The sequence below is a fragment of the Chamaea fasciata genome, unplaced genomic scaffold, assembly GCF_029207755.1.
Source record: "Chamaea fasciata isolate MVZ Bird 193981 ecotype frontalis unplaced genomic scaffold, bChaFas1.0.hap1 SCAF_15, whole genome shotgun sequence".
In the NCBI taxonomy this organism is placed as follows: Eukaryota; Metazoa; Chordata; class Aves; order Passeriformes; family Sylviidae; genus Chamaea; species Chamaea fasciata.
Window position 1 is genome coordinate 14,273,954 of NW_027094100.1, and position 27,057 is coordinate 14,301,010.

The 27,057-nt window shown below is 54.8% G+C and overlaps 2 protein-coding genes across 3 annotated transcripts in view; one reads left to right on the top strand and one right to left on the bottom strand.

The window, feature by feature from the left end:
• The window catches only part of NEURL1B (neuralized E3 ubiquitin protein ligase 1B), a 122,008-nt gene extending 110,837 nt beyond the window's left edge, over positions 1 to 11,171 (top strand). For both annotated transcript variants that reach the window (XM_066196809.1, XM_066196810.1), the window contains exons 2-5: positions 1,641 to 2,201; positions 4,905 to 5,612; positions 6,462 to 6,587; positions 7,402 to 11,171. In XM_066196809.1, the coding sequence (XP_066052906.1) occupies positions 1,641 to 2,201; positions 4,905 to 5,612; positions 6,462 to 6,587; positions 7,402 to 7,646 (1,640 nt within the window). In that variant the 3' untranslated portion in view covers positions 7,647 to 11,171. The remainder of the gene's footprint in view (positions 1 to 1,640; positions 2,202 to 4,904; positions 5,613 to 6,461; positions 6,588 to 7,401) is intronic.
• Positions 11,172 to 12,279: 1,108 nt separating this feature from the next.
• Positions 12,280 to 27,057, bottom strand: part of SH3PXD2B (SH3 and PX domains 2B) — a 65,426-nt gene continuing 50,648 nt past the window's right edge. Inside the window, exons 7-13 of the mRNA XM_066196808.1 lie at positions 23,574 to 23,711; positions 22,121 to 22,225; positions 20,130 to 20,247; positions 18,253 to 18,479; positions 17,787 to 17,836; positions 17,508 to 17,633; positions 12,280 to 16,681 (exon numbers count right to left, since the gene is read on the bottom strand). Coding sequence (XP_066052905.1) covers positions 15,206 to 16,681; positions 17,508 to 17,633; positions 17,787 to 17,836; positions 18,253 to 18,479; positions 20,130 to 20,247; positions 22,121 to 22,225; positions 23,574 to 23,711 — 2,240 coding nt within the window. The 3' untranslated portion in view covers positions 12,280 to 15,205. The remainder of the gene's footprint in view (positions 16,682 to 17,507; positions 17,634 to 17,786; positions 17,837 to 18,252; positions 18,480 to 20,129; positions 20,248 to 22,120; positions 22,226 to 23,573; positions 23,712 to 27,057) is intronic.

Consider the following 27,057-nt stretch of genomic DNA (forward strand, 5'->3'; position numbering starts at 1 on the left):
TCAGAATGGATGTGAGCATGTGACGGGGTTTTATATTTAACAGGGTGGCTTTGGGCATTCAGGATGTGTTCCATTTTTTTTGCTTTAAAAATCTCCAAAGCCAGGTGCAGAGACAGGAGGAGAGGTGGAGTGGGTGGGGAATGGAGAGACCGAGTTCCCTGGAACACCGTGGTGGTGGTGGGAGCCCAGGAGCTGGAGCAAGTCCCCATGTGCTCAGGGATATGCAAAACACATTGTCTGCACCTCAGAGAGCTCCTAGCTGAGGTTTAAGATTCAAAACTGAGCTTTTCTTTTCATTTCTGCTTCATGCCTGTGTGAACTTCACTGCAGGCCCCGAATCTGCTTTTCTTGAAGTCGGTCTCGGAATTGCTATTGACTTGAAATGCTGCAAGATCTCACCCATCAATTCTCCTTCTCCCATCTGTAGGACGAGGATGGCAGGATTTCTGTGCCATCTGCGGGGCTGTGTAGCTGAAAACAATCATCATTTATAAAGCGCTTTGAGCTCAGATGGGAGGTTCTGGGTGAAGGCAAGGCTGTGCAGGATGAAAGGTTCCTGAATGTGCCAGTTGCATCTGATATCTGAGCCAGGGGCTGGCTTGAAGGTTTAGGAAGAACAGTCTGGTGTTGCAGAGGTGCTCCAGCTGCTGAATGTCTTGGATTGTTTGTGTTGGTCCAAAGTTCCCGTTCATCATTACAAAGTCAGGGCACAGAGGAGCTGGTGGCTGCATGTCCCACAGAAGTCTCCTAAAATCCATGCTCACCTCGAACATCTGTGATTTTTGACAGCCACCATCCTCAAAGCTCCTGTGTCTGGCCACCATGTGCGTTAGCAGCATGTGCACTGCGAGGAGGAAACTTGGAGCTGCAGGTGTTGAGCTTTTCCCAGGGAAATAGGAAGCATCTGATGGGAACAAAGGATGTTCCTTCCTCTCCAGCTTTGCAGGGGAGCTGCTTTGCTCGATGCGTTTTTGCAGAAAGCTGGGACAGCAAAGAACAGGAAGGACATTGAGATGCTTGAGTGCATCCAGAGGAGGGCAACGAGGCTGGTGAGGGGCTTGGAACACAAGCCTGTGAGGAATGGGGAGCTGGGGTTGTTTATCCTGGAGAAAAGGAGACTCATGGGTGACCTTGTCACTCCCCACAACTCCCTGAAAGGTGGCTGTGCTCAGGTGGGGTTGGTCTCTTTCTCCAGGCAACAGCTGACAGAACGAGAGGACACAGCCTTGAGGTGTGTGAAGGGAAATTGAGGTTGGATATTAGGGAAAAGTTTTCACGGAAAGGGTGATAAAGTACTGGAATGGGCTGCCTGGGGAGGTGGTGGAGTCACCATCCCTGGATGTTTTTATAAAAAGACTGGATGTGGCACTCAGTGCCGTGATTTAGTTGAGGTGTTAGGGCTGGGTTGGACTCAATGATCCTGAAGGTCTCTTCCAAACTAGTCAGTCTGTGAGTTCTGTGAATTCTGTGAATTCTGTGAGTTCTGTAAGTTGTGTGAGTTCTGTGAATTCTGTGAGTTGTCTGAGTTCCGTGAGGTTGTGGCTACGCGTGCTGTTTCAAGGTGAAATATTTCACCCAGCTGAGCCCAGACCCGTCTGGGGCCGTGCCCTGCTGACCAGCTGTGCTTTGTCCTTCCGCAGACACGAGCCACCAGGCCCGCTCGGTGTCCAGCCGCCCCTACTACAGCCTGCCCAACAGCAGCCATGAGCGGCGCTCGGTGCTGGCCATCGCGGAGCCGCCGCGCTTCCACTCGCAGGCCAAGGGCAAGAACGTGCGGCTGGACGCGCACTCGCGCAGGGCCACGCGCAGGAACAGCTTCTGCAACGGCGTCACCTTCACCAACAGGCCCATCCACCTGTACGAGAAGGTGCGCCTCAAGCTGGTGGCCGTGCACCACGGCTGGAGCGGGGCCCTGCGCTTCGGCTTCACCATCCACGACCCCTCGCAGATGAGCTCCGAGGAGATACCAAAGTACGCCTGCCCCGACCTCGTCACCCGGCCCGGCTACTGGGCCAAGGCTCTGCCCGAGAGGTTTGCTGTCAGGGACAATATCTTGGCCTTCTGGGTGGACCGGCACGGCAGAGTCTTCTACAGTATTAACGACGAGGAGCCCATCTTGTTTCACTGTGGTATTAAAGTCTCCGGGCCTCTCTGGGCCCTCATAGACGTCTATGGGATTACCCACGAAGTGCAAATTCTAGGTGAGTGCGTCTTTGGGCCTGTGGGATGCTCTTCTTGTGCCTCTTTCTGATCCCCTAGGAAAGATGTATGATCTATGTGATTATTTCTACGGGACACTTAAGAAAATTAATTTGCTATTGGTTTTGTACCTCCAGTTAATAATTTTTTTTTCTTCTGCCAGCAGTAGGGATGCAGAAAGCAATCTATGCCAGAGGTGGCAGTGATGGAAAGTCCTAAGGCTGCGCATTATGGGAAGGGATAAATGGAAATTTTAACCTGTAACTCCACTCAGCTTTCTCTGAGCTGGATATGCTGCTTTGGCATGGAAAAACATGGAGCAAGGTCCCAGGGACTGAGGAGACAAAGTTGCGACTTTGTCTATTCTTTCCCAGCTACCAGTTACTTCCAGTCCATTGGAAAACTACCAGTAATTGCCCAAGAGTTTCCTGGAGCCCTTCCCCAGCCCCTCTCTCTGCTCTTGGCCGTGGTCCCACCCAGGCTGGCAGTTTGAGGGGCTGTGTTGGCATTGTGACCCTTCCCTGGCACAGGGACATCACTCAGAGCCCTGGAATCAGGTGGAGCCTGGCTGATTTACAGCCGCATCCTCAGGGAGGGCTGCAAGAGGGGATGAATCTGTTCCCATTAGCAGGCCCAGCTGATGGCCACGGAATGATTTTCCTTCCGTGGCTTTTACAGCGTCGAAATTTCAAATGAATTCAGCGTTAAGATGGAGTGTTTGAACTGGGCTGCACCACAGGGAACACTTTAAAAATCCAAGAGAGTTGCCCTTTCCTGGAGGCTCCGCAGAGCTGATGGAGTTTTAAAAGCCAAAGCCAGCTGCACCTGCCCCAGGGGATGGTGCTGCCAGCCTGGCAAGGAGCGGGCACCAGGGATGAGCTGTGGAATGGCGAGTCCAGAGGGCAGGCAGCTCCATCACACATCCTCCCGAACGGTGCCAATTATTTTACAGGCGAGAAGGCCACACATAAACAACGCTTTTCCCTGTCTGCTGTGCCTCAAATGTGTAATTAAACCTCACCAGCAGCTTGTCCTGTAATTGCAGTTGCGACACACTCCAGCCTCTGGTGCTCATCACGGAGGAGAAGGAGTGTTTGCTGTATGGGCTGAGGCAGCTGCTTCACCAGAGCTCTCCTTTCTCCTCATTGAATTGGAGTTTGAAAAATAAAATGCGGCTTCTTGCTGCTCCCCACCTCCAATCCTTCCTGCAGCATCCAGGAGCTCTCAGTGAAAGACTCAGGTGTGAGCACCTGTACTCTGATGGGATTTTTTCTTAAATTTAAACACCAAACCCCACAAACTGCGCCAGGGATCAGGCCCATGCTCAGCCGTCTGGGGCACCAGGGGACCCGAACTCCTTGCTTGAGGATGTGCTTGTCTCTGCCTCATCCTCCCAAAATGTTGCAAGTTGAGGAAGCTGTGAAATACAGCTCCACTTCTGAGGCACAGAATGCACCTTTCAGCATCGTGAATCACAGAATGGTTTGAGCTGGATCTTAGAGATCATCTCATTCCAACCCCCTGCCATGGGCAGGGACACCTTCCACTATCCCAGGTTGTTCCAAGCCCCATCCAACCTGGCTTGGACACTTCAGGGATGGGATATCCATCATGAAGCTGGGATGTGTCTGACTCCTCTGTGGGAGCATTTCTGACCACAGGAGCTTGTGCTGGCTGAGAAAGAGCTGCTCCAGCCATCAACCCACCCCAGTGGCCTCTCCTGCCTGGGCTTCTGAACGAGGCAGGTTCTCTTTTGCACCTGCTGGGTGGATTTGGGTGTTTTTCCTTCTTTGCCAAAAGCCTGGGGATTCTCTGCTCCGAGGAGCAGAGAGTGTTGCTGCTGGGCTGCTTCACCCCTTTCCATCTCTGGGAAGAGCAGGAGCCATTCACACAGACTCTTAAATTCCTCCGGCTTTGACTTTGCTCAGTGCATTCAACCTTTCAGAGTGAGGTGTCCAGGCTGCCCCAGGCAGGGCTGGAGGTGGAAGGGAGAACACTCCCAAGCTTTCCCACACCTTTACATCACCCCCAAGCTCAAGGGAAAACCTGGGAAATTAATTAAGGCTCAACATCCTGACTTTCCCTTTGCTCTGAAAAGGGAAAACAACCTTCAGCTGTAAAAGCTTTTGACACCTGCAGGAAGTAGCTTTTGTGACAAGCTCTCCATTCAAAACCTCTGCAGGGTTTTGAACACCCCTGAGATATGAGGCTTGAAATGACCTCTCTTGGACACACCTGTGCCTGGAAACAGGTGTAAGGCAGTGACAGGGAGCGTGGAAAGAATATCCATTCATCCTTGAGTTCCTTCACCCAGCACTTGTGGATTTGTCTCGCACAAAACCTTGGGACAACAAAATATTGAGACTTTCTTTTTTTTTAATAGCGTAACCTCAGAGCTATCAGATCCCTCTCCTCAGAAAGCTGTAGGACCACACTGGTTTACAGCTTTTCCCAGTTCCCCAGTGCAGGGAACTCCCAGGTCACACGAGTACTTTGGAACACTTGTTTTTCCTTGGCTGGTGCCAAGATGCAGCCGCTCCCCTGCCTGCTCCACGCGTGACTCTGCACCAGGAGCTGTTCATTAGCGCCTGACCTGTGGCTGATTTTTCCTTTCGGAGCCTGCAGGCTGCAATAATAACTGTAGGCATAAAAAGCAGGCAGTTTTCTCTTGGCTAACTCCTCCGTGCCTGGGTTTTCTCTCACAGACAGCATGTTTGCAGAGACCATGACCACTGCCCGGCTCAGCACCGCCCGGCTCAGCACCTGCCTTCCCCAGAGCAACCACGACTCGGCCAACTTCAACAACAACGAGCTGGAGAACAACCAAGTAGTGGCCAAGATTGCAAACCTAAACCTCAGCCGGGTGCCGGGACTGGGGACCGACAACCACATCATCCCCTGCTGCCCCAACCGGCGGCAGCACGCCCAGGGAGTGCCGGCATTCCTGGACACCGACCTGCGGTTCCACCCCACCCGCGGCCCCGACGTCACCTTCTCCCAGGACAGGATGGTGGCCTGCACCAACTGGCAGGAGAGCAATAGGACTTTGGTGTTTTCCGACCGGCCTTTGCACATCGGGGAGAGCCTCTTTGTGGAAGTAGGACACCTGGGGCTGCCCTACTACGGGGCCCTGTCGTTCGGCGTCACCTCCTGTGATCCGAGCACGTTGCGGACAAACGAGCTCCCGGCGGATCCGGACTTTCTGCTGGACCGCAAGGAGTACTGGGTGGTTTACCGGGCCTTCCCTGTCCTCAACAGCGGCGACATCCTCAGCTTCATGGTCCTGCCCAACGGAGAGGTGCACCACGGGGTCAACGGGGCCAGCCGGGGCATGCTCATGTGCGTGGACACCTCACAGTCCCTCTGGGTGTTTTTTACCATCCACGGCGTGATCAACCAGCTCAAAATCCTGGGTAAGTGCAGCCAGCAGAGAGCACCTGGCTGGGGGAAGTTTCCCGGGTCAGAACCAGAGCTCTGGGTCTGCGCTCGCACAGTGCTTGCTGATGTGAGGATGCAGCTCTTGGTGTTTGCAAACAAGAGTGACAAAACGTGGAACCTGGCACAGAGATGTGTGCAGCCTCTGTGATTTCCCCAGGAAAGGATGAGACTTGAGAGATAAAACAAGCAGCAGACAGGGATGGCTGTGGGGGGCATCTGTTTTTCAGGTTTGTTTTTAGAAGGGATTCTTTATAAACACCCTATTCCAGGCAGCAGGTATGAAACTTCTGCCTTGGTAAAGATGATGATTTTTGTGAGCACAGCTCTGGTTTAAGCATGGACAGTAATTGCTCCCGAAGCACTGCCACAGCTCGGGGATCAGCTGGCACTTCTGATCCATTGCTGGTGACCAGTTCCAGCCTTTCTCCTTTCCTCCTGTTGAGGATTCCATCAGAAAAGCAGATGTAAATGACTTTGTTAAGCAGGTTTTCTTCATCCGACACCTTTCCCAGCTGGCAGTGTGACAGCCACAGCTGGAGCCCTCTGCTGCCGGGGAGAGTGGGGCAAGTGGAAAGGCAAATATTGGATAAGCTTGTGCTTGCTTCACTGAAGCTGAACAAGCATCATACAAAGGTGTAACGAGGTCCAGACCCTGGGGTCACACCCAAAATCCTGACCTGTATCATTACCAAGGGGCAGCATTACCTCAGCAGCTGCACTTGCCCTGAATCCCCTGTGCAGGTGGGGTGGGAGCAGCTGGGCAGGCTGAGGGGCTTTGGCGTGTCCCTGTGTGGGCTCAGCTCAGCTCTCTCCTGTGTCCCCAGGCACGGTGCAGTCCAGCCCAGTGACGGTGTCTCCCTCAGGATCCCCCGGTGGCTCCCAGTACGACAGCGACTCGGACATGGCCTTCAGCGTCAACCGCTCCTCGTCAGCCTCCGAGTCCTCGCTGGGTAAGGACAGCCCTCAGCTCCCGGGGCAGGGAGACCTCTCCTGACAGGCCAGCAGAAGGGATGGGAGGAAAGCACAGTGCTGGAAAGGTTTTCACGGCCTGAAGGAGGGCTGGACATGGGTTGTATCAGCAGCAGTGTGGTCACCGGTCCCTGTGCTGGGCACTGCTGAGGCTGCGCCTCAAATCTTGTCTCCAAGTTCTGGGCCACTCGTGACAAGAAAGACACAGAGGGGCTTGAATGTGTCCAGGGAAGGGAACAGAGCTGGGGAAAGGGCTGGAGCCCCAGGAGGGGCTGAGGGAGCTGGGAAAGGAGCTCAGCCTGGAGAAAAGGAGGCTCAGGGGGGACCTGGTGGCTCTGCACAACTCCCTGACAGGAGAGGACATGTGGGGGTCGGGCTCTGCTCCCAGGGAACAGGACAGGATGGGAGGAAACAGCATCTAGTTGCACCTGGAAGGGCTTAATTTGAATATAAGGAATAATCTCTTTATGGAAAGGGTGGTCAGTTATTGAACAAGCTGCCCAGGGAAGTGGTGGAATCACCATCCCTACAAGTGTTCCAAAAATGTGTGGACGTGGCACCTGCCCTATTGTGTAGAAAAGGGATAACACTATCCCAGAAAAGGGATAACAGGCTCTGCCCAGTGACTGCTGCTGGTTGGAATACACTGGGATTCATTTGGCCTAAGATCCAGGCAACAATTAAGAAAGGAAGAGCCTTAAAAACTGACTCAAGTGTGCTACCCAGCGCCAGCTTTGCCCCATCCCGGTGACTAAACGATCTCATTCCCCTCCTCCTCCTCCTCCTCTTTTGCAGTAACAGCCCCCAGCTCCCCTTTGAGCCCCCCCATCTCCCCTGTCTTCTCCCCTCCGGAGCCATCGAGCAGCAAGAACGGGGAGTGCACCGTGTGCTTTGACAGCGAGGTGGACACGGTGATCTACACCTGCGGACACATGTGCCTCTGCAACACCTGCGGTCTTAAGCTGAAGAAGCAGCTCAACGCCTGCTGCCCCATCTGCCGACGGGTCATCAAGGATGTGATCAAAATCTACCGCCCGTAGCGCCCGGGGCCAACGGGCTGCAGCCAGGGGGAGCGCCGCTAGCAAACCACGCCTTTCCGTCCCTGCTTATGGGTTAATCGTGCTGGTCAGTCGTTATCAAGTGGCTCGTTATCTGTGTTTCCTTATTTGACTGGTAGGGCACAATTCAGGGAGCAAAGCTGAGGATCGTGCGGGGCCCCGCGGGCACGGGCTGCTCCGGGCGGTCGCCGGGACCCGAGCCGGCTGCAAATGAGAAATTTCCTGTGCAAAGGCTCTTTTTTTCCCCTCCTCCCGCTGCGGAGGAGGCTCGGGATGGGGAGGTTGCCACTTTGGGCAGTGCCAGGTGCCACTGGGCTTCCCGACCCTAAAAGCCGACAGCTCTGGGCTGCTGCCAGGGGCTTGGGCTGTGGTGGAGCAAAACTGGGACGAGGCCCAACAGAAGGGTTCAAAGTGGACAGGACTGGTCTGGAAATGTCCTGTAAGGACAACTAGCTCAGGCCGAATAGTGGCACAGCCAGCTTGTCACTTATTAGGGTTCCGTCCCCATGAACAGGCTCGTGGGGACGTGGAGGAGCTGGTCTGGGCTAAGATGAAGCAGATTTTTCTTTCTGTGGCAGAGCAGGGATTTCTGGCCATGGAGGCTGAGAGCCAGGGAGCTGCCCTGGGGTAGCAATGAGGATCATGAGCCCACCCAGAGGCCAGGCAGCCTCTGCAGTGATGGAGCTGCGAGGGGCAGCTCAGGCACTGCCCTGCTGCCTTCTGAAGCCATAAACTGCAGCCTGTGGGTGGCAGGGGCGTTGGGATGGGCACGCTGCCATCCTGGCCTGCGATTCTGCAGTGATGGGGTTTGTCACCTCCAGGCACACCCCCCTGCACTTGCCTCTGCCCTCCTGGCAGGTGGCACAGCTGCCGTGTCACCCTGTCCTGACTGTCACCTGTGCTGGACCTTCCCCTGCAGCCCATGCCATGGCAGGGCTCAGCCTTCCTCCTGCCCCACCACGGGGATTTTTTGGAGGCTCTGGTGAGAAATTCCTTTCTGACCCAGTTCCCACCAGGCTCACCTTTATTTCTGGGGACTGTATCTACTGATTTTACCTGTTCTTTCTCCAGCCTTTGCAGGTTTCCCAGCACAGCTCCCAGCTGCCTGCACGCCGAGTCTCAACTGTAGATGAGACCTTGTTGAGAAAACTGGGGACTATCTCACTTGGCTTTACTTAGGAGGAAAGAAAAAGGCTCTGAGGGTGAATTAGATGGTGGGAATTGAAAGGTAAATGAGTTTTGGGTGTAATGTCAGCTACGGGCAGCGCCTGATTGTGCAGCACCAGGGCTGGTGTGAGGAGCTCAGCATCCTCCTCCCTGCTGCTCCTCCAGTCTCCATCCTCTGCCCATTGCACAGCCCCTATCCTGTCCTTCAGCCCGAGCCTGGAGAGTTTCCAGCTGGTCCAGGCTCATAAAGAGGGGAAAAAATGGAGATGGGGGATGAGAGGAGCTGTGACACTGCAGCTCAGTGACTATATGCTACCGAGGGCGTAAGGACAGCTTTTCAGAATGGTGCAGTCACCACATTTTAGTCTGGAAATAGGGAAAAAGTAGAATAATAACTCCTCTACACCTCAGGGCTTCTAGAGGGAGCCTGAGGGATGTCTGGCCATTCCCTCTCTCCTCCAAGGCTGTGGGTGCATGGTGCTGCTGCCCAGGTGGTGTCTTGGCTGTGCCAGGGGAGCTGGATTTGGGTACTGGCCTGTGCCAACCCTGTGCCAGCTCTGCGTCACCTCTGTGCCAGCCCTGTGCCAGCCTTGTGCCACGCGGCCATCAGGGAGGGCACACCCAAGGAGCAGCTCATCCTCCTCCCGCAGTGAGCTGTGCTCACAGGACACACTTTTGGTTTTTTTTTTCCCCTTGGAGAGCTGATGAACATTTTTATTGAGTGTATCAATGAGAGGCTGCTGTGGAGCGAGAACCTCTCAGCCATGGCCCTGCCCGAGGGCCCAACAGCTTTGCAGAGCCCTTTTTGGAGACCTGGCTGATGCCACTGGCTGTGCCACCACCCTCAGCAGAGCCACTTTCACCTGTCACACCCACCTTTCCCCCAGGAGGTGCCAGGGCACATTCCCTGCATCTGGAGCTTTTCTGGACCTCCCAGCTGTCCTCCACCGCAGGGACCACCAGGCTTTGCATTCCCAGGGATCTCCCAGCCACACCTGGGCAGATCCAGCTCCAGCTGTAGGTGCAGCACCAAGGGCACAACGGTGCCAGGGGTGTGTCAGCACCTGCCTGGGCACTGCCAGCTGTGGGAAGCCTTTCCATGGGGAGGAAATCAAGGAAAGCTCTTGGAATCCCCAGCCTGGATCAGGTCTGGGCCATCCCTGGGGTTGCTGTCCCAGTTTCAGGGGTGCCCTTTGGTCACTGCTCACGGTGGCACCAGCAGGGCAGAGCCCCCGTGCTTGGTGCCACATCAGCAGGGTGGGTCCAGCCTGGGTGGATTTTATTTTATTTTATTTTTTTTTGGTGTAGCTCTGTTTTGTATTTTGAAGCCAGCAAGGAGAAACACCGAATCCAGCCCAGGAGCTGTTCAGGACGTGTTGCAGAGGCTGAATTTTAGCTGTAGCAGCCAAAACCAAGTTTGCAAGAAGGGGGCAGCACCCAGTGAGGCCAGCAAGGGAAATGAGTGGGATGGGAGAGCAGTGGATCTGTGGTCCTGCCTATCCAAGAGCAACAGGAATTTTCCAAAATAGGCCTCAAAAAAATACAAATATATATATATATATATATATATATATATATATATAAAGATTTCCAGGAAAAGGTAGCCTCTTACAGATTTCATTGTTAGTATTCGTATTGCTATTTTTTTTAAACAGTCCAATGATATATGATTTGTACAGAAGATCTGTTTGTGCCTTATAAGGGTGTCTGTGCACTTTTTATCCTTTTTAAAGCGACTTTTAAAAAGAAAAAAAAAGAAAAAAAAAGATGGGGGGGGGGAGAAAACCAACACAGATCAATGGTAGTTTTATAGAATTTTGTGTTCACTGAGAATCCTGCTTTACATATATCTATATATATCTATGTGTCTATATATCTATATATAGAGATATACAGATTAGATATATATAGATATGTGAGTGAAAAAGTGTTTATTTCCATGGATTTTTTCCCCTCCTCTCCTCCTTAACCTTTGTTTGAAAATTTAAGGAAAAAAAAAAAAAAAAAGGGAAAAAGGAAGAAAGGAAAGAGACGGGGGAACTCTTTTACCTCTCCCCCTTTCCGAGGCAGTTCCTCTCTTGTCGTTACCTTTATGATTCAATACTGTGACCTGTATTATCTTGTTGAAACTGAATCAGATTTTGGACCTCTGTATTAGGCTTTTCAAGCAAACTTTGGGGGGGCCTGGGGAGGGAGGGCATCGCACGAGGGAGGGAGCTGCACCTCTACATGTCAGTGCTCTATAGTGTTCAGTGCTGTGTGTTTTCCTTTCGTCCATTTACCTGTTTTCCATGAATATAATTTGACTTGTTTATGAAACAAATAAACCTTTGGCTTGTACAGCGTGCTCTGGAGTGCTTCAAAGAGTTTGAGCTGGGCGGGAGGGGTGAGACAGCCTTGATTTGATCCTGAGGGGCAAGGGGCTTCCAAAATTAAAAAAAAAACCACACACACACACAAAAAAAAAAGACACTTTACAAACCTTTGCTGGTTCATTTAACCCTGCAAATCCTTGGAAGTTTGGGGGACAAGGGAGTATTTCAGGGCTGCAGAGGTGAAAGGGTTTGGTGGCCCTCACAAAAAGACCCGAATTTCCTATCCAATCTCAGGCAAGGCAGCTCCAGCCTGGGCCCCTCCTGCGCCCAGCCAGGGGTGATGCACACACAACAGGAGGGCTGATTTTCATTTTTTTTCTTGTTCCTTTTCTCCTTTTTCCATTTCCTGTTTCCTTCCCCTTTTCCTGTTTCCTTTTCCTCTTGACTTTCCTTTCCCTGTCCTTTTCCCTTTCTTGTTTCCTTTTCTCTTTTCTTGTTTCCTTTTCATCTTGCCTTTTCCTTTCCCTTTTCCTCTTTCCTTTCCCTTTTCCTCTTTCCTTTCCCTTTTCTCTTTCCTTTTCCCTTTTCCTTTTTCCTTCATGTGGAGTGGAAAAACTCATTCACAACTCCGCCCTGCCAGAGCTGAGTGTTCACACAAACCCCTCGCTCACTCTGGGTGCTGAAGGAGCCTGACAATTAATGCCAAAATGCCTTTTTAGACATTTTGCTGCCTCACTTTATCCACAGAGCTGATCCCTGGCCACCCAGAACCCCCAAAGCTTCTCAGGACTGGCAATGCCTCCTTTTCTCTCTGCACTTCTCCAAAATCACCAAACTCTGCTGGTTTGAGCTCACAGCACAAACTTCCACACTCCCATTTGTTGGGATATAAGTTTTGGGCACCAAGGAGCTGTCAGGGTCCCCATGAGCCTCCCTGCCACAGCTGCCAGGATGGACGGACAGACAGACCCCAAACCAGCCCTGGACACGAGAGCAGCACCCCAAATTGCACCCCAGGATTCCACCAGCCATACACACGGGTTCACCAGGGTGCTTGAAACCAGTCAAGCAGTTTCTTTTTATTTCTTAAAAAAAAAAAAAAAAAAAGAAAACTAAAGAAACAAACCCACCCCCCCCAAAACCCAGCAAATAAAATAAAATTAAAAAAAAAATCCATCCCTTAAAGGTGAAGGTATAGACAGGGCATGGACACAGCTACATCTACCTTCTGCTGCCCCCCACCCACCCAACAGTAATGGAGATTTATACACGACATAATATAGAGACACGTGGACAAAGAAATGGCCTTTGGGAGCCTGGCAGGAGCTGGGCACTGCAGGCCTGGTGCCCACCCAGGACGTGCCCAGCCTGGCCTGTCCCCAGATCCCAACTCCTGGGAGTTTTCCAAGGGACTCCCTTGCCACAAGCCCTGATCTCAGGGCTGCTCTGGGAGGCTGGGCTGTGGCTACCCCCGACTTTGGGGGGCTTTTGGCCACCCTCCTCCTCCTCACGAGGTAGGCAGGGAGGTGCAGGGAGGAGAGGCAGCCCGGCTTGGGGCACAAACCAGCCGGGGGACAAAGCCCTGCCAGCCCAGTGGCCCCCAGAATCTTCCCCACAGGAGCTTGGCCAGTCCAGGGCCCCTCGGCAGAGAGGGAAAAGGGGTAAGGCTGCAGGTGTGGGCACCTCCTGAGGCGGATCCCTCCCTCCTGGAAGCTCTTTGGGAAGGAGGGAGCGATCCTGTCGCGCGCTCAGCGAGCCAAAATACAGTACTTGTGTCAGGAAAATGGAGCACGACCAGTTCCGAGGCTCAGGCTGGGAGGGGAGAGCGAAGAGCCCTCGTTTAGAAGCGAGGCCACACAAAGAGCACGGCTCTCTCCGAGGAGAGCCAGGGCACAGAGGTCTCCGAGCTGAGATGAAAAAGGCCATTCAGCAAAGGCAGAGCAAGGACACGGAGCTCGGGAAAAGGACACACAGCCCTTGCACCGTGTCAAGAGCAGGGATGCAGGTCCAGCCCCTCCCCAGATCCATTGGCTGTGGAGCAGCTCTGGTTTAACTCGTCCCAGCTCTGCCTTAACTCATCCTGTCCCCACTCCTTTCCGAAGAAGAAGGGATTGACTGGAGGGAGGCAGCGCTGTCTCAACCCACCCCGCAGCTCTCCCGGGAGCACATCGACACCTCCCGATGTGCCACGCAAGGAGCTCTGTTATTGCACTGGGTTGCAAATGCGGCGCTTTTTGCCAGCTCAGGTGAGTCAGCCCCATCAGGGGCTGATGTGCCACCGGAGAAAACCGCAGGTGGGAGGGAGAGGAATCAGCCACACACCGGGGTGCATGAATTCCCGTGGCTAAAAAAACATTGAATTTTGGGGCTTCTGGATATGAGGATGGTCAGGAGTTCTCTATCAGATGAAACTACCCCATCGCCCCCCCCCTCCAGAACGATCCCGGCCAGAGGCACCAGTGTTTTCTTCTGTATGCAGACAGAGGGATCTTCAACTGCACATTGCCAGGGTGGAAAATACGGGATAGAGCGGGAAGTGAGCATCTGGGGGAGTGGAGAACGCCCCTTCAATTCAGCCAGCCTCAAATTAGAGGGAAAACTGTCATTATTTTCAGCAGCAAAACAATGTGGCTGCACTGCTCACACTTGCAATTAGACCAGAGAGGGCAACAGGGCTTGGTCAACACCAAACCTGACCCTGCCTTGGCAGGGAGGGCTGGACTGGATGATCTCCAGAGATCCATTTCCAGCCCCAAGAATTCTGTGACTCTGGGAAACCCACAGACATCCGGGTTTAAAGCTCTTGTGGAGAGAAATGCGGCCCTGAAGCTGCAAACAGCCAAGGACAGAAAGGAAGAAAGCAGCAGTGGGGAACAACAGCTGATCCACGCTCATCCTCCTGCCGGGATCAGCAGCACTGAGGGCAAGGCAGGAATGTCAGCATGGAAAAAAAACCCCAGGCTCTGCTTGCCCAGGAGCCCCTCCAAGCCAACCTGACCCACAGGGTGAAATGCAAGCACCTGGAGGACAGGCAGGCAGGGTGACAAACGAGGCAGGCAGCCCCTGAGCACCAGCCACGCCTCAGAACTGGTGGTGACGAGGAGCTGAACTCCCACATTGTGGATTGCACTTGATCATATCAGCACCGAGGGAAGGACCCGGCTCCCGGCTGCCGCCCGCCAGCCCGGGGAGCTCAGTGGGTCGTGGGAAGGGGTGATCCCCTCCTAGTCCAACAGGCAGGGCAGTCTGTGTGGGGAGGAGAGCAAAGCATCCCTTTTCCAGGGTTTTTTTTGAGGGGTTATTCTGGTCCTCTGTGCCTTGCATAGAATTCCTCAGCTCCGGCAGCAAAACCCCTCTGACGTTTGGTTGCAGTACTGCAGGGGAGAAGCCTGAGAGCTGTCCTGGACCAGCACAGACAGGACCTGTTAAATCAGGGTGTGTTTTTCCCCTATTTTTTTTTTCCACCAGGAGGATGTTGAAATTAACACTTGTCGTCGTCGAGCAGGGAAGGACCAAGGGATGATCCCTGTGCAGGGGGAGCACGGCACAGCCCTTAACTAGAGCTACAGCAACCTGTTCTCAGCAATCATTCCTCCTTCTTGCCACATTCCCCGTGGCTCTGCTACACCCCTGGACTAAACAACGAGCCCTGCACCTCTTGACCGTGACCCTGAGCTCCAGGGAAAGGCAAATCCTTCTGTGATTTCCTTCACTGGTACCATTCCGCCTGGCTGCCGCTGGATTTCTCTCCAATTCACCACAGAGGAGGTGGCAAAAGGTCCCTCAAGGTCCATCTCCCCAGCACAGAGAGCCACGGGAGCCAAGTCCTTTGGGGAGTGTGAGGAGGAGGGCGGGTGGGAGCACAGGGCTGGGGAGGGGAGGCCGAGCCGCTTCCTCCAGCTGCTGCCAAGGGGGCTCCAGCGGGGGAGGCCTGGGATTCTCAATTATTATCTTTTCTTCTAAAGCCAGCCTTAACAGAAAACCATAAATTAATCTGCTCATTAAATACTCAGGTGAGAGACCAGGGAGCCTCCGGCCGAGGTGCAGGCCGAGGAGCAGCTACAGCTTCCTTCTCAGGTAATTGGAAGGGATCCAGCCCTCCCAGCACGGCCCCCCCGTCAGCACCTTGCAGAACCACCAGCCACTGCTGTTCTTCTCACGAACTTCAAACAAAGTCCCTTCTCTGAAGCTGTTGGTCTCCTCGTCGCCTTCAAAATCCGCCACCGCCACGTAGAGAGCTTCCCTGGAGGCGTCCAGGCCGGAGATGGGCGCTGAGGGCCTCTCCTTGGCCTCCCCTCTCTCCACGGGCTTGGAGATGACCTTTGGGTTTATCCTGGCTTTGGCTTCGTCTTGCATGGAGGCAGAGAGGAAGGGCTTGGCTTTGGGGGGGACCAGCATGGGCCTCCCCGGCACTGCCGAGGGCCTGGCCTCGGGGGCTTCCCGTGCCGGGGCCCTGGGCTCGGCGGGGACGGGGACGGGAGCCCCCATCTTCTTGGGAGGGGGTGGCCTGCGAGGTGGCACCACAGGGCGCTGAGGAGGGACGTCCCTGGCACAGGGGGGGTTCGCAGGGCCCAGGGGACATTTGGGCAGTGCCTCTCTGGGGGCACCGTCCAGCTTGGGCAGGGCTTTGCTCTCCAGGCCCGGCCGCTCCGGAAACCTCCCGCAAGGCTCCGAGGTGACCGTGGCATTGCTGAAGGAGCTTTCCCCAGCTGGGAGGTCCTGCTCCGAGGGTTTCTCCGGGCATTTGGCAGGTCTCAGCTTGCTCCGCAGGCTGCAAATGTCCAGTTTGTCGTCGGCTGGGGGTGGGTCAGTCCGGGGGGACGCAGCGGGTTTTGGTCTGATCTGAGGTCTCGACTTCAGGAACGGGTTCTGGGTGATGGGCTCAGGTTTGTCCTCCACGGGCTCAGCTTTTGGCTTGGTTGGCTTGACAATGGGCCGGAGGTTTGGCTTCTTCACCTCCTTGGCCGACACCTTGTGTCCGCATTCCAGTCCCATCTCGTTTTTCAGCTGGAAGAGTTTGCCCTTCTCCGGTTTGAGCTCCGCCTTCTTGCTGTCCTTGGGGGCTGCCGCCTGCTTGGGTGGGATCATGGGCAGGATCATGCCCGGGGGCTTGGGGGGAGGTCTCTGCCTCTCTAGTAACTCTCCTTCTGATTTAATGATGGACTCCTTCCTGGGCGGCAGGCTGGGCTTCTCCTCCGCGTCGCGGTCCGAGATCTCCTCGTAGCCCCCGGCCAAGGACAGGTCGCCGCTGTCGGGAGTCCCCTTCCAGTCCTTGCCCCACTTCCCGGGGCAGTCCATGCCGTTGGGAGGAGCCTCTGGCAGAGGTCGGCAGGGCCCTGTCACCTCCTCGCTGGCACTGCTGCCATCGGTGTCCCCCAGCCGCAGCTGGGCCAGCTCGTGGGGAAGGGGAGCCAGGAAATTGGGCCTGGAGGCGTTGCTGGTCTTCTTGTACTTATCAATGAAGGTGGCAGGGGCCCAGCCCTCCTTCTCCTCGATCTGGATGTACCACCAGCCACTCAGGTTCTTCTCAATGACCTGCCCAGGGGGGGAAAGGAGACCTCAGACAGCTGCTCTGCGCTCAAAGGGTCTTGGAAATGATGGCGGGGGTGACACACGGCCTTGTGCTGCTCCAGCCAAAAGCCATGGAATCCCAAGAATGGCATCCTAAGGGGAGGGACACCTGGTGCTGGCTGCCAGGGAAGGGAGAGGGCTGAGGGAGAGCTGCTGAGCTGTGTCTGTCCCTGCCAGCGCTCCCGGAGCTGGCGGTGGCCACAGCGTGGCACTGTTGGAGCAATCATCCAGCAGCGATCCCGCGTGGATCCCGCACTGCCCAGCCCCTCTGCAGCTCCAGAAGCCGGGCTGGGGCCGGGCTGGGGCCGGGCAGGGGCAGCCCCCAAGGAAAAATCCTCTTAGAGAGGAGTAAATCACATCCGCACTCGGAGAAAGCGAAATCCCATCTGCAGGAGGGGTTCTGCCAGCAAAGAGGGTGTGCCAGGAATTTTGGAAAGGGCTTTTAACTTTACACCTGGCCTAACTAAGAGGAAAAGCTCCCACGCCTAACCCCGTTTGTGGTGTGGGTTTGTTTTCCATTCGCTCAGAGCACTCACACTTGGGGGACAGGGGGCCACCAAGAACGGTGTGAGGCCAAAGTCTCTTGAGCTCCTACAGGTTTTTCTCTCACTCTCTGAGTCTGGAATGTTAACAGAGACAAAACCATGCCCGGTTTGCACCCAGAGCACCATGGGGAGCAGATCTCCTTGGCCTGGAAGGGGAGCTCCTGCCTGAAACATGTCCCAGGCACCGGGGGGCCAGGAGCACTGCCCTGAAGTGAGGATGTGTGAGGGAAAGGTGAGAGCCTCACCTCTACTTTCATTCCTGCCTGGAAGCTGATGCCGTCGGGGATGGTGGTCTGGAAGTCAGCAATGGTGTAATATTCCTCTTCCACTTGAGGGGGGACGGGAGGCTTAGGCAGGTTCAAACCACGGGGCTGGGGCAGGAAAGCAGAAAACCCATCAGTGTGTTTGTGCAGCAGGTGTGACGCCACGTCCAGGCACGGGGACGAGATCCCAGCCAGTGACCAGAGCTCCTTGCAGGGCTCCCCTCCGTGCCCCTGTGCCCTCCCACACCAGCTGGCACTTACTATGGTGAGGTCTCGGCGAGGGGGCGGCCTCTGCCTCATCTTTGGTGACTCTGTGGAGGAAGAATTCCAGATGCTGTTGAGTTCCTGGCTCAGAGAAATTGAGCCAGAGACAAGAGAGAGAAATTGAACTAGAAACAAGTTTCAAATGATGACCTTGCAGACAGACTAGTTATTTTGGAGAAATAGAACGATGAAAGGTGTGTTGTAGCAAGACCCACGTGGGGTGTTTAAATAGATGATTGACTTTAAGGCATTAGCAGCACTGTGTGGCCAAAGCTTATAGGCCAAAAAACACTTCTAATGGATTGTAATTAGGAAATAGTTTGGCTGCTGATTATGATGGCGTGAATTATAACATTTGCACCGTCTCACCCTTCACGTGAGACTGAAAATGGGATAAAATCTTTTAAAACACCTCTCAGGAGCCCCGTGTCCGGGTCAGAAAAAGGGTTTTTCCAGCACTTACTGCGTCGGATGTCGGCGCTGGGCAGGGCCCGGCTGTCCAGCCTCCCGTCCCTCTGGGCCCCCAGCCCGTCCTTGTCCCTGCCGGCCACCACCTGCTGCCTGGAGAGCCCATCCAGGTCCAGGGCGCTCGAGGGAGCCGAGGAGCCCGAGCCCAGCTTGGGTGGGAACACGTCCCCATTGCCCTTCCTGAGGTAGGAGGCAGGAGCCCATCCCTCCTGGCCCTGGTACCTGTGGGGACAAGGACAGCAGTGTCACTGCACAGAGCCCCTGGGACACGCCAAGGGTGTGAGCCCAGAGCTCAGCACACACCTTGGCTGAAGGCACTGCCAGCCCTGGGCAACAGGAGCTTGCCAGGCTCTCCATGGCACAAGCAGAGCTCCCTCCTGACCAATGCTCCCACACAAGCTGGCCCCAGCCAGGGCCAAGGGAACGCTCTGAAGCTCAGTTTTCACCTCAGCAATGGCACCGGTTCAGGAATGAAGAGCTCTGGCAGGGAAGGCAGAGGGAAAAACCAGATGGCTGCTGCTGGGATCGCTCTACCTGGTCTTTGGAGAGAGCACAAGCCCTCTCCCTGCCGGCAGCCTGGATCGCTTCCCTGCTCTGAATCCGTTTAGGAGAGAAACCAGCCCCGTGAGCTGATTGAAAAACCACATCCACAGTGGCCCTGCCATGCCAGAGACTCTCCCCGCTGGCTGGGCTGCAGCCACCCCGTTCAGATGGCACCAGCTACTGAGCTTGTAATTGCTTTTGGAGCTCCTGTGGCAGCACTCCTCTGCCTCAAACGTCAGTGGGTGTGTTTCTGGGGCTGTGCTGCTGCCAGGAGCACAGGTTCAGTGTGAGGTTAAGAAAATTGCAGTGTGTGCTCCCACCCTTAGCAAGCCCAGCTGTTTGCTCGGCCACAGAGAAGAGAAAATGAGCTTCCAGCAGAAAACAACCCTCAGCTCGGGGTGGGATGGAGCCTTTGGCTCAGCACACCCTGCACAATCAGAGCTGGCCCAGACCTGGCCATTCCCTGCAGGAGCCTCCAACCAGAGCCTGCCCTGGGACATTAGCGGGTTTTCCCGTCGGCGGGATGTGACAGCCCACTGAAGCTCTCTCACCTTGGCCCTGCTGGAGGACACGGCCACCTCCCAGCACAGGAAATCAGGGCATTTCAAAGATTCTCAACCAAAGCTGTGCTTGAACATGAAATCTGTCAGGATGGAGAGAAATGGGTTCTGCTACTCTGCCTTCCCCAGCTCACAGACTTGCCTTGGGAATGGACATCTCAGTCCCAGCTGCAGTGCCTGGGACTGTGGGAGCCCCGGGCACTGAGGATTTCAGACTTTCTGTGCTCACAGGCACTGACCCCCAAGCAAACACTGCATTGGACCTGAGGCTGTGGAAAAGACTCCCAAAATTGAGTGACAGCACTGGGATTGTGGGTGTGGGGTTTGAATAGAAGTGTGTGTGATCTCACAGGGTCCAAAACTTAGAGTTTAAGGGTTTAGAATATAGTAATATATATAAAGCAAGATGGAGGATTTAGGGTGTGGGCTGAGTCCTTCTTTTTTTGCCTTTTTCTTCATGTGTCTGGGTGGTGTTTTGCGATTGGATAGAAAAATCCGCATTGTGGGCCACAGGTGGTTGGTTATTGGGGTAAAAGTAAAAATAATTTAGGTGTAATTTCTTAACTGGACAGTTTATCCTTAAAAGGCCTTGTAGAGAGAGAGAAAGGGCCCCATTTTTAGTTTGTTAGCCAGAAGTGCTGTAGAACTTGGGGTTCGTGAGACTGTAATGGAGATAAGAATTAATAAACATCTGAGTCCAAACAAGAAATCTGGCACCTTTAATCCCGACCCTGGCAAAAAGAAGATAAAACACAACATGGGCCAGTACCTGATTTTCCACCAGCCCTCCAGGTTCTTCTGGATCACCACCACCACGGCCCCTTTGTCCAGGTTCATTTCATCCTGGTCCCTTGCAGTGTAGGGGTAAATAACTGTGTACTTCTCCTCTGTTGGGAAGAAAGAGCAGTTTCACGGAGGAACTGTTAGATGGGACCCTGCCCTCAGCTGAAAAATGCCTATGAAGTGCTTTATATGATAATTCTTTGTAATTTAGGTGCAAACACACAGAGATACACGACCACTCAAAGGGAAATGACAGTGAAATGTATTTGGAAATGTAAACTTTGGTGAGCTACTCTGGCCCAAGAAATTCTCTAAAATGGTTTCTCCTCTCCTTTAGGATTAAAGACTTCACAGCTCATCACAGAAGCTCTTCCATGCATCCATTCCAGCTCACATTTCATTCTCAGAGTCTCTGAAGAGGAACTGTCCTCTGTAAGGGGAGAGAAATCCCACAGGCATGAGGAGGCAACCCCATGCACACAGAGGTGCCCTCAAACTGCTCCAGAGCAGCAGATCTGCAGGAGCTTCACCATTTAACCCCCAGGACATCAGTCAAAGCCATGTGGGGAGCCTGGAGAAGAACCTGCCGTCCTGTCCACCAGGACAAGGGATGTTAAGCAGGGATGTGGAATGTTCTCTCTTTCAGGAGGAAGGAGAAACATCCTAAAAGCCATGCAGACATGTCAGACAAATGGGGCCATCCATCCTCCCCTCTCCCTCAGCTTCCTCTCTGGATGAAACACAGGGAAATAATTGCCTGTGCTTCAGTAATGCCACAACAGGGCGAAGGTCATTTGGGGAAAAATCTGCCTCCAAAATCCACTCCTTGGACATCCCTCTATCCTCACCATGTGAGTTTCCTGGATTTGTGTTCTGGGAGTGGCACAGCTGATTTCCCACCGCCTTCATGCAGAGGAGACCAAGCAGAGAATGTCCTGTCACATCCAGCAAGACCAAGGTGGCCCTTCTGCTCCTGACCCCACCCTGAGGCACAAACCCCAGGGCTCGTGGTTACTCCAGGGACTGAGGCAGCAGTTGCAAGAATTCTGCACGTGTGTGCTGGGGAAAAGCAGGAACTGCAGTTTCTGAGCCCAAAACAAACCACGAGAAGGAGCAGTTGAGAGAGGAGAGGGAAATGCACATGAGGGGCCTCGGGGCAGGCTGAGGAGCAGGGGTGGCACGCTCTGAGGGCTGACACATGCACAGCAAACCAACATGCACGCAAGGCTCCGAGCACAGCACAGGGGCAGCCAAGAAAGTCTCTGTGTGGTCCACCTTGACCCCATCCAGTGGTGTACAAGTCCCCAAGGGTCCGGCGGCGGCCGAGGTGCCTGGGCAGAGACCAGTACCTCCATGGCACTGGGAACAGCACGGTGGGGAGGCAGGAGAAGGACAAGAGAGCACGTAAGGAAGTGGCACTTCAGGTCCAGGAGGAGACAGGGCTGACACAGAGAGTGGCACAGAGACTCTGCTCACCTGCAGCCCTCCCCAGGCTGAGCCCCCCCTGCACCTCCAGCTGCCCAGACCAGGGGCTGAGCCAGCTCCTGCTCTGCTCTGGAGCCACTGGGAAGGATGTGTTAGCCAGGGACACTTTGGGTTTGCTCCAGGGACAGGCTGGAACCTTGCTATTCCCACTCTTTGATCTGCACGTGCTGATGTCACGTGCACTGTCCAAGGAGCTGGGCTTTGCTCCTCCTCCAGGGCAGGTAAAACAGCTCCCTGGGCTGAAAGGAGCTGAGCATTCCCTGGAGGTGGCGCCTCTGTGGAGGAGCAGAGAGGCCAGTGGATACACCACAGGTATCCAGCTGCCCCAACCCTGCTGCACCACTGGGGACCTTTCCTGGGGTTTCGTCCCTTTCCCCAGGTTTTGTTCCTGGGTTTTTCCTGCCCCAGGCTCGTGCCCTGCCCCGTTCAGGGAGGGTGATGCAGTGCTTCCAGTAGGGGAAGCTGGGGCAGATGCCTGCAGCAGCTTCTTACCTTCATCAGGCTGCATTGAGAACTCATCCTGGACCCCATCCTGGGCCTCCAGGCAGGTGGCTGGCACCCAGCCCTGCTCCTCCAATGTGCTCACAAACCACCAGCCTGAGGAGAAAACAGCAGGAGGGTCAGCCAAGGGCTCACACCAGCCAAAACCTCCCTCCCTCCCTCCAAACCACGTGCCTGGGGGGGGCTGTGACCCCTTTTTTTCTCCACGGGAAGCTGGGGTGACCCCAAAGCAACAGAGCCAAGCACAGGAGAACTGCAGCTGTGTGACATCTGAAAGTACAATTCCCTCCCCAGGAAAAGCAGGAGAGGCTCTGAGAGCTGAATGGCTCCAGCCACTGCATTTGCTTTCGGTTTTTTCTGCCCCTTCATGGTTCATTTTCCCTCAGTGTGGGTCAGCAAGCCTGGGCTAATTAGCAGAGATGAATACTCTGTGTGTGAATCGATAGCTGAGTCCTGCTGCGCTCGCCTTCTTTACTTTTGTGGGAACAGCAGAGTTGAAAAGCTACGAGCAAATGTAGGATTTAAAACATCAGCTCTCAGTGGAAGCCCAGGCAGCTCCAGAGAGGCCACAAGCAATTCTGGGCCCCCCCTGTGTGTCCAATCAAAACCAACGCTTGCTGCTCGTTATTAAAAGCACAATTTGTGTCTTTAGGGGGGGGAAATACAGACGGAGTGTTACCCTCAGAACCCCCCCAATGAGTCATTTAGAAGGATAACTAGATGGTTGGGGAGGGAATCGGCTACCTGCATGGGAGGGAAAAGCAGGGCTGACCTTTGATAAATAAATGATTCTCCACAGCTTTTGAGCTGGCTGTGCTAATCGTTTCATTTGCTTCGGGGTTGCTTTCATTTCTCTTCTTCTCAAACAGAGCTGCTGGTGCAACTGATCCTCTGGGGAGCAGCTCTCCAGAATGTTAAAATCTATTTTCATGGTTTCACTCCCCCCAGCAAGCAACTTCTGTAAGCTTCAGGGAACAAATCCTCCAGAAAGTGGGTCCACGACAGGGCTCAGCCCCTTTGCAGAGGTTAGGAGCAAGTTTAAGTTTTGAAGCAAGCGAAGAGCTCGGGCTGCTGCCCATGGGGATTGTGAATGCACCAAGGGGGCTTTCATGGCCACTATGAGCGTCCCCCTCTGCCACTAAAACCAGTCTGCCAAGCCCAGGGATGGCTTTTGTCCTCAGGACACATCAGCCGAGTTTTACAGCACGAAGAAGCACCAGGTCAGCACTGACAAAGGTGGACGGCGCCGGGCGCTCAGCACGAGGGGAAACCAGCCCTGAAGCCTCGCCCACACTCACAGAGCAGAGCTGCTTCCTCCACATCCCACCTCAGCTCACCGTGCCCGTGGGCTGCCTGGGGGCTGTTTTGCTCCAGGAGAACACTGACAGCTCAGCACTGCTCCCGTGCAGCCCCAGAGCCTTGTGCAGAGCCCGGCTGCCTGTACCTGATTCGTTCTTCTCAATGATATCCACCACCTGGCCCACGCACAGGCTGATCTCCGAGCTCTCCTGCTTCTGGTAGTCGGCCACCACGACATACTGCTCCAGCACCAGGGGCTCAGCCGAGGCACAGTCAGCTCCTCCTGCACAGGGGGGACAAGAACCGACCCGTGTGCCAGGTCAGTGCTGTCCCCAGGGCACCCCGGGGACCCCAGCGTGACAGGGGTGAGCCAGAGGGTTGGGCACAGTGAGGGGGAGAGAGAGAGATCAAACAGCAGCCAGGTGAGGTGGGGACAGCCAGGTGAGACCTTCTGCTGCTGCCCACCAGAGCCATCCAAGCAACCTCCACCAGGTCCATCAGGGACACAGCACAGCAACAGATCTTCCTTCCCTCTCTCAATCCGGTGGGAACAGCCAGCCCACTTCCTCCAAATCCCTGCTGAGTTCTGTTCATTCCCATTTTCCCATTTTTTGGGGGGGGGAAAAATCGCCAAGTCCTGAGCATCCCTCGATTTGGGCAGCCTGGGGTTTTGGGGACCCTCCTGTGCCCAAAGCACAGAGCCTGCAGCGGGTTCGGCCGGGCTGAAGAGCCCCAGAGGCGGGGTGGGAGGTGTTTGCAGGACAGGACAGCATCCCCTGTGCTCACTGCCCCTGCTCTGCCCTGCTCCCTGCCCTGCTCCTCCTGCTGCACAGCCCAGTGTCCCGGCAGGAAAAACGGGAAAAAAACACCCCGAGGAGGAGCGGAGGGGACAGAACACGGCGGGAACAAAGCGTTCCTGCGGCCAGAAAGACGAGAGCCGGGAGCTGCGGGATCGCCGGGAACGGAGCTGGACCGGCGGCAGGTGGCACTGCGGGATAAGGCGGGATAACCGCGGGATAACCGCGAGATAACCGCGGGATAACCGGGACACCGGGATAACCGGGATAACCACGGGATAACCGGGACACCGGGATAACCGGGGTAACCACGGGATAACCGGGACATGGGAGAGCTGCGGGATAACTGGGTAACCATGGGATAACCGGGATAACCACGGGATAACCGGGACACCGGGAGAGCTGCGGGATAACCACGGTAACCGTGGGATAACCGGGACACCGGGAGAGCTGCGGGATACGGTGGGGATACCAGAGCTGCAGGAAAACCGGGATACTGGGGAGCACTGCAGGACACCGGGAGGAACTGCAGGATACGACCGGCACACCGGGAGCGCTGTAGGATCACCGGGACACGGGGAGCAGGGCAGGACAGCGGGAGAACGGCCGGGATCCCGGGAGCACCGCAGGACAATCGGGACACACGGGGTCACGGCCAGCCCCTGGTGTCACAGGAGGGCAGCGGGTCCAGCCCGGGGCCTGGTTTGTGCTCTGCACTTTTCCTTTAGGACACAGCTCTGGATGTGGATCCCCCCGGGCTGCCACTGCCCGCTGTGGCAGCACTGCAGCAGAACTCGCCACTCGCATCTGTCACCACCCCGCAGACACCAGTGTCCCCTCCACAGAGCTCAGCTCCTCTTTCCCCACGTGCCAGGGGGCACCAGGGCTTGGAGGACACTGCCAGTGCCCCGTGTCCAGCTGGGCATTCCCCGGGTTACATCCCCATGAACCAGGCACGGGGCACTCAGGATCCCGGAGCACCACAGCACTTCCCCAGCTGCCTCCAAAAACCTCCAAGAAGCACAAAAATCTCAAAAACCCATTGTCCAAGACTCCCCTCCACTGTGATGAGAGGAAAGTTAATTTTACAAGCAATTTGGTGGCTGAAGGGATGGGTGCTCACAGCTTTGAAATGGGTTTTAATGCCTGCACTGACTTTGGGCAGCAGGGCGTGGTAGACACGGGAACTTCTCCACGCGATTTGAATTTTATGCCAGAGGGGGACAAATTTGTTCAAATGTTCTTTTGCTAAGTGGGAAAGATGAGCAGGTGCATTTTATTCAACCATCACTGGTGAATGTGTGTGTGAGGTCATTGGAGTCCCTGGTAAAGGTGACTCGAGGCCATTTGGGGTTTCTGGAGATTTGAGTCCCTGAAATGGATTATTTTAGTTCATTTGGGGTTACCTGAGGTCATTTGAGGTCCTGACTGGGGTTGCCTGAGGTCATTTGGGGTTACCTGAGGTCATTTGAGGTCCTGACTGGGGTTGCCTGAGGTCATTTGGGGTTACCTGAGGTAACTGGAGTGTTTTTCAATGGATCCAGGAGTTGCTTGAGGTCGCTGGAATCTTGAAAGTGATCACAAGTGATACAAAAGAATCACACACCTGATTGCAGGTGTTGAGTTTGCAGGGCCTGTGCTTTACTCTGGGTCTCAAATTTTGGCAGGGCAGAAATCCCATCTGGGCCAGGCACAGCAGAAATACAGGATAATCCCCTCCCAGTCTCCAAGGGCTGTGAGATTCCACAGAGAGAGGGGGTTTCTTGGGACAACTGGGTGAAATCCAGCAAAGAAATTCAGCTTCATACCAGGAAGGAGTTTCCGTAGCGAATCCACCTGCACCAGGAGCTCCCCAATCACCTCAGAGGTCTCAGCCTCTCAACAGACCTTTCCTATGGGAAAACCTGTTTCAGGGCATGGGGAACCTCAGGTGCCATCCCCACCCTGAAGGACAAGGTCTGGCAGGTCCTCAGGGTTCCCAGGATGTTCTGCTGCCTCCTGGAGAAGTTCTCCGTGTCCACAACCTCTCCCAGCTGGTTCTGAGAGTGCCAGACCACAACCAAGATTTCCATGAACCACGTGTGTTGTTTAAAGGAGAAGGAAGGAAATTGTCTGTGTCCATCTGCTATAAACAGCACTCCGCAGAGCTCCAGGTGAGCTGGCCAAGGGCAGAGGATCTGGTCCTCCACACCAAAACCCAGGGGTGGGGCAGCAGAGTTAAAAACAGCCCCCCCAAAGGGAATGGTGGATGCTGGGACTGTCTGTTCTAGCAGCTCAATTAAAGGTTTGTGCCTAAAGGGATCTGAGGATCTACCCGGCCCCTGGGAGAAGAATAACAACTGTAGGAAGAGGTAAATACTCCCCTTTCTGCCTCCCTGGCTGTAATTACGCCCGTGCCTCTGAGGCTATTTGTAGTTTCAGCAGCCAATTCTGGATCCTCCAAAGTACCCATTAAACCAGCAAGAGAAGTGCTGGACTGAGCTTGGAGGAAGAGGTAGGAGTTAATTTCAGGAGCATCTTCACCTGGCTTAATCATCCTCAAACCACAAAAACACACCCTGGGGCGAGCAACAGCATCCTGGGCACGGCCAGGCCTGGGCTGCCCAAAATAGCAGCGGTGTAAAGCTTCCCTGGGAGGTGGGAGACAGCAGCAAAGCTCTGCAGCAGGGAGGGGGAATTCGTCCCACAGGAGAGGGGCTTTGCAGCCAGCTCAGGCTGTGTATCCTCAGCTGTGACAATGACACTGAGGTGGCCTAGAAAAGGGGAATCCATGGAGCCAAGGCACCACTGAGGCCCTCGGGCTGGGCTGGCAGTAGTGATGCTCAGCCTGGA